The following is a 6,000-nucleotide window of genomic DNA, read 5'->3' as shown; positions in this document are numbered from 1 at the left end:
GGTGGGGGGGGGGGGGGGGGGGGGGGGGGGGGGGGGGGGGGGGGGGGGGGGAGCAATTGAGCCGATGACGCACGCGGCTGGTTCTCACCACTGGGATCTCCCAGGTGGGGAGGGAGGGAGGGGGGGAGGACGAGAGGTCAGGACGGAGGTCAGGACGGAGGCGCCAAGCCGCAGCATCACTTACTCAAATAGGACCACCGCGAAGGACTGCACCAGGCGGTAGAAGGTGGCCTCCGAGACGCACTTGGAGTTGCAGCGCTGTCCGGGAAGAGGGCAGCTGCGTCAGGCGGCCGCTGGCGAAGGTGCACCAGCTCAGAGGGGCTGCGTGCTCACCCGGCCCAGCATCTCTAAACACAGCCGGGGCACGAGCCCAGGACAGGCCCTGCTCCCCAGAAACCGGGACCCCGCGGAGGGCTGCCCCCCCCCGCTCCCCCGACCATCACTCGGGTGTTTCCTGGGTCCCCTTGTGAGACTTTTAAAACTAGGAACTTCGCGCACTCACCCACATGTGGGAAAGTACAGGGGGATGGGGCCCCAAGATGACAACGCTGGCTGTTTTCTGGGTGGGGGATGTATGGGCACTTTCTCTGTTTTTGCTTATCTGTATTTGCTAATTTTTCTTGGAAGAATACATTATTTGTGACCAAAAAATACTTTAAAAACGAAGAACTTAATCCACTTTACAGGAAAAACATAAAAAGAACCTACTGGCTGTTTTTAAAACTTACTGTTTATCTGAGCTTACATACATGGCTGTCATTCTCTTGAATATTTTATCTTTACAAAAACGGAATATTGGAGGTTATTTAATAAAAACATGTGTGGACATAGCCCACGTGCTTGTCTTTAAAAAGACGAACTTTTCTGGAATTTCACGAGGTTGACAGCCCCGCATTCCTTTCTAGTGGGGCATCTTCCACTATTCTGATCAGACTTTATAACATCTCCAGACGAGCTTTACGCTTTCTCCTGCGGGATCGTTTTCCTCAGCTCCCTTCTCCAGAGCGGGGGGGCTGCCCCACGCCGCAGCCCGGCGTCACCCCTCTTACCTGGGCGCTCACGTACCGGGCAAACCATTCCCGGCCTTTTCCATTCTCACTGCTGCAGTACTCTCCGAACTTGGCTTTCTCCTCCTGGTCCAAGTCCTCCCTGGAAAAGAGGGCGAAGGGCAAAGGCAGGGAAGCTTGAATCCTCTGCAACAAAAATGGCTACAGTAGGGAAAGAGGAAGGAGAGGGACTTCTAAGTGCGGTCGGCCCCCGGCATCCGCACCACAGAGCCCCGACGGTAACCCGCCCCCGCCACGCGCGGACGCTCATCTCGGCCTCCGGGCAACCCCGAGAGGAAGCGCTATTATTTCTGCTTGCAGGATGAGGGGCCTGGCTCAGAGGATCACACACAGCGGGGGAGTGGCAGGTGGGAGGCCCATCCAGAGCTCCGGGCTCCAAAGGCCACGTGCACGCCCCCGACCTCCTGCCTCAGGGAGGTCCGGGCACTCACAAGGGCTCCACAACTCTCCGAGGGCCTGGCTCTCCAGCTCGTCCGCTGCCCCCCATCTTTGCTGCTGAGGTCGGCACGGAGCCACCGACTGGATTCAAGAATCCCTAACGTGCTGCGGCTCAGCAGGACCCACCGAGGCCAAGGAACACAAGAGGTGGCGCCACCTCCAGCCTTCAGAAGGAGGGCATGGTTGCTTACTCCTCTGCGCTTCCGAGGAGCCGGTCTGCTCTCCGACTCTCCGTGGCTCTGGGTGAGGGGTGAAGATCGGGGGACCCCAGGCCTGGGGGTCACCCCCGCCAGCGTGGACAAAATGCTCACCTGATCTCAAACCACTTCCAATCGTCTTCGTGGGGGGCCAGTACTCTACCCCAAAGGTAATGACTACAAGGCGGGAGCAGAAGGCTGAAGATGCACCGCCTTCCGCAACTTCATTCATTTAAGGCTTTATAGAAAACATCTTGGTCTCATTTATCCCAAATACCGACACCAGATGAAATGTGAGACTTTGCCAGGCGTTTGCAGGGAGTTTGGGAACGCTCTTAAAGATGCATCTGACTCACTTGTCCACGTTCCATGCTGTCAACTGCCTGTCACAAATCTAGACTGGCCTTCCTGGCAAATTAGTGAGCTTCTGGGCTTTCTCCCCTTTTCGTTAACTGGGTATACTCAGAGGAAGCTGACTAATTTCAGTGTCAGTCAAACAAAATGAGTAGGAAGCCACGTCTACTGCTCTCCCAGAATGCATTCAAAATCAAACATAAAAGCACTCTGGGGACAGTCAAATAGTAGGATCCTAGAACCCTTCCCCCTTCTAACTGCAGAGAAAACTGAGGCACACCTGGAAAAGGTGGGAATCAATCTTGCCAGTTAACAAACGAGGGGCCTAAATCTCAGCAGGAAAGAACATCCTCGGTGCGCGGCCTCAACAGGCAGAAATTCTTCTTACGCTTTAACGAAATTGGAAAAGGGTCCCTTCAGCCAGAGCTCCTCAGGCCGCAATGCGTGCATGTCTAGAGGCCTCGTTGAAATGCAGATTCTGACTCAGTGGGCCAGGCGGGGCTCACGACTCTGCATTTCTCCCCGCCCCCCCGCGACGCTGACGCTGGCGGGTCCCAGAGGCGATCTGAGGAGCAGGACCTCCAGCGTTTCGCGCACTGCTGTGAACGATGCGAGACCGGCCGTCAAGACCTGAGGCCTGAACCCGGTTGGCGGCGCGTCCCCTTTCCGCTGCTGAGACGGCAAGAGCCGTGAGTCGGACAAATTCCCGACTCCTTGGCCTCCGCTCTCACTCCAGGCCACACTTGTGCTACAACTGTCACTGCTCCTCGTTCGCACTGTCAAGAACCACCAACGCGAGGCCAGAAAGAGGTGCAAGGGTGGGTCCCCCTCCTAGCAGCTGCTCGAGGCTCAGCTGCCCGAGAGCGTCCCAAGGGCTGCGGGTAACTGAAACCTCCTGGCCTTGTACTGCCCCTAATTCACAGCCAGCTAATAACCACCTCTGAAGGCGTGCCCATGGGGGCCCACCCGAGATGCCGCGGAAGCAAAGCCAGGGCCCTGAGTGGAGGGAAGCAGTGGCGGGAGCTCCCCAAGGGGGCCTACGTGCACTGGGGTGGGGCGGAGACCGCGAGGGGGCCAGCAGCTGGTGAGGCCTGGAGCCCGGGCCGGTGGCGCCCTGCGAGGGGCTCACCCTCCGGAGAAGATCTTCTCCACGTAGCTGCGCATGAACTCCCGGCGTTCCAGCAGCTCCTCATCCTTGGCCGAGTCGGTGCTCTGGTTGGACGAGAAGGACTCGCTGGAGGAGGAGCGGCGGTACTGGCCCCAGGACGGATGTGAGGGCGACTCGCCCATGTCGTTCTCGCTGTCTGCCGACTCCGTGGTCTCGCTCTCCGACGCGCCCTCGCCCGGGGAGCTGTCCCCGTCCTGCAGCTTTGGAGGCAGCACCTCCAGGGGCGAGGAGGTGGATGGCTTGGCCCCGGCCCCGAAGTCAATCAGCGAGCCCACGGGGACCTCGGGGGCCTCCATGGCTCGGGGGGTGCCGGGCGGGGGCTGGTGAACGAGGTTCCCAGGTGCGTCAGCGGGAGCCTGAGGCTGAGCGCACGCGAGCTGCTTGGGAGCCGCTGGCCACCGGGACTGAGTCCTCCGGGGCGGCCCACGGGGCCCTAAGGCATCTGGAATGGAAGCAGAGACACGTCATCATCACCACGAGAGCGTCTCTCCATATAAGGGGAATGAATTGGGGCACGAATGCCCTGGAAGAGGCTGCAAACTTCCAGGACTGGGGCCACCTCTCTGCTGATGTCATCTTCCTAGTGCCCACTTACTGCTAAACACCTGCTATACGGTGGGCAAACAATGAACAAACACACACCGTGCGTCAGGATTTCTCCAAACTAAGCAAGGAGACCTCGAGGGGGCTGCACCCCCCGGCCCTCTCCCGACTCCGGCCGACCAGACTGAGGCCGGTCAGAACAGAAATCACCGCCGACGGCCGTCTGCCGCCCACTCTTGCTGGGTCACCAGCCACTGAAGACGGTGTCATCAGGCTCACGCTAGGTGCACGGGTCTCCAAGGCCCACGTCCCTTCCTTCCCGGGTTCCTTTCTTAGCATTTTCCCACTCAAGACCCAGCACCTTCCTGGCTGTCGGATATGTGTCCCCTCTCATCATCCCCGTAAACCCTCCCATGGTTTCTTTCTCTTCTTTTCTTTTCTTTTCTTTTTTAAGCACCTCACCAGACACAAGATCTGCTGGCACATTTTTTTTTAATGATTTTCATTGTTTTGTGGCCGCACCGCGTGGCATGCGGGATCTTGGTTCCCCAGCCAGGGACTGAACCCGCGCCCCCTGCAGTGGAAGCGCGGAGTCTTAACCCCGGGACGGCCAGGGAGGTCCCTCCCTCTGATGGTTTCTAAGCAGCATGTGCCGCTGGACCCCCCACCCCCACCCCCTCCCTACACTGCGGCCGCCCCGGGCAACGGCATCACCTCTGGTGTCTGCTCCTCTCTTCTGAGAAGCTTCACTCAGACCCTGTGCAAACTATTTACTGATCCCTGCGTGGCCCCACCGGCATTTTACTCACACTCACTGCTAAGTCTGCTTGTTTGATAGGCAGATGTGGGTATTTCTGTTTATCCCACTGAAGTACAATCCCCTGAGGGGTGGACCATGCCTCAGCCGCCTCTGGAGCAATGCGAGTGCCCCGCACAGAGTCCTAACTAAGTGTCCGCTGTACGTTTGCTGGATGGATGACCAGACCTGACCGTGAACACGCTCTAAGAGCCGGGCAGTCGACGATGGAGGCAGCGCTGGGATTAGGGTCTTCGCTTCTAAGCCAGCCTCCTGCTGGTCAGTTCAGGGGTCACCTGCCAGGTCCGGGGCTCCCTCCCCCATGACGAGGGGCAGACAGCTAAGCACTAAGTCAAAGCCCTCCTGATATAAGAGTCCAACTTGATCCTGGGCACTGTCCCTATCCTCCACCTCTACAGACCCCAAATATCTAGGACAACACCTGGCAGACAGGTGGCTGCCGACACTGAAACTAACGCACCTTCTGAGGGTAATTCAATACCAAAGCTGCATTCACTGCCTGTTTAGAGCTTAATGTTCACGAATCGATTATGGGCTCCTCCAAATTCCCCAGCCCGGGATATTTTTAGATGCCCTGAGTCAGAAGGATGGAATGGCTGGCTCCGTGTCACTGGAGTGGCAACGGCCCCCCTTCGGAGAGTCCTCCAAAGCCTGCCTTGGTCCAAAACAGAGACGCATACACCTCAGCTCAAAAGAACCTTCTGGGCCAGGAGAGCAATAGGGAGTCTTAGGAGATCAGGTGGCAACACAGACTAAGGAGTCGTGGGCCAGGGCCAGGGCAGCCCTGGCCCCTCCTCACCAGCAGGGCCGGTGAGCTGTGGCCTCTGCTCTCTGGGCCAGAGTCCCCGTCAGACACTGAGGTCAGGTTAGCTCTCTAAGGTCCTTCCGGAAACCACACTCACAGATTCTCCAAAGAACAGAAAATAACACCTGTGATGACTCACCGGATATTAAAAAAGGAAAATCACACACTAGGAAAATGTTGGCAGCCACTATGATAGGAAAATTGAGTTAATCGTATCTGTATGATAAATTCACCCAAACCCAACTAAAAAATCTATCTTCTAATAGATACACAAACTACTCAAGTAGGCATGGCGCACAAGAGGAAATCTTATTATTAAGTGCTTAGACAATTCTTCAACCCATACTAATAACCACACCTGTAGATGGGCAAATCAAAACAACTAGGTGCCAGCTTACACTACCAAATAAGCAAAAATTTGAAACTTATAACCCCAAAGCAGATGAGATTAAGATAAAACTAATATTCTCAAACAATCCCGGCAATAGGGATAAATAAGACTTTAGAAAGCAATTTCTACCATTCTTATTTTTCTCTCCTCTGATCCAGGAATTCAAATGCTTGGAATTCATTCTGAGAAAATAATTCTAAACAGTCAAAAAACAGTTATG

General features: G+C 56.3%; 1 protein-coding gene across 3 annotated transcripts in view; it reads right to left on the bottom strand.

Moving 5' to 3' along the window:
* LOC102996559 (uncharacterized protein KIAA0513) overlaps positions 1 to 6,000 on the bottom strand; it is a 56,247-nt gene that overhangs the window by 8,465 nt on the left and 41,782 nt on the right. For all 3 annotated transcript variants that reach the window (XM_028477679.2, XM_028477680.2, XM_055078937.1), the window contains exons 2-4: positions 3,186 to 3,666; positions 1,050 to 1,149; positions 185 to 258 (exon numbers count right to left, since the gene is read on the bottom strand). In XM_028477679.2, coding sequence (XP_028333480.1) covers positions 185 to 258; positions 1,050 to 1,149; positions 3,186 to 3,520 — 509 coding nt within the window. In that variant the 5' untranslated portion in view covers positions 3,521 to 3,666. The remainder of the gene's footprint in view (positions 1 to 184; positions 259 to 1,049; positions 1,150 to 3,185; positions 3,667 to 6,000) is intronic.

Source organism: Physeter macrocephalus, chromosome 17 (genome assembly GCF_002837175.3).
Source record: "Physeter macrocephalus isolate SW-GA chromosome 17, ASM283717v5, whole genome shotgun sequence".
Classification (NCBI taxonomy): domain Eukaryota; kingdom Metazoa; phylum Chordata; class Mammalia; order Artiodactyla; family Physeteridae; genus Physeter; species Physeter macrocephalus.
Note: the sequence above shows the minus strand (reverse complement) of the source record. Positions and strands in the feature narration are given on the sequence as shown.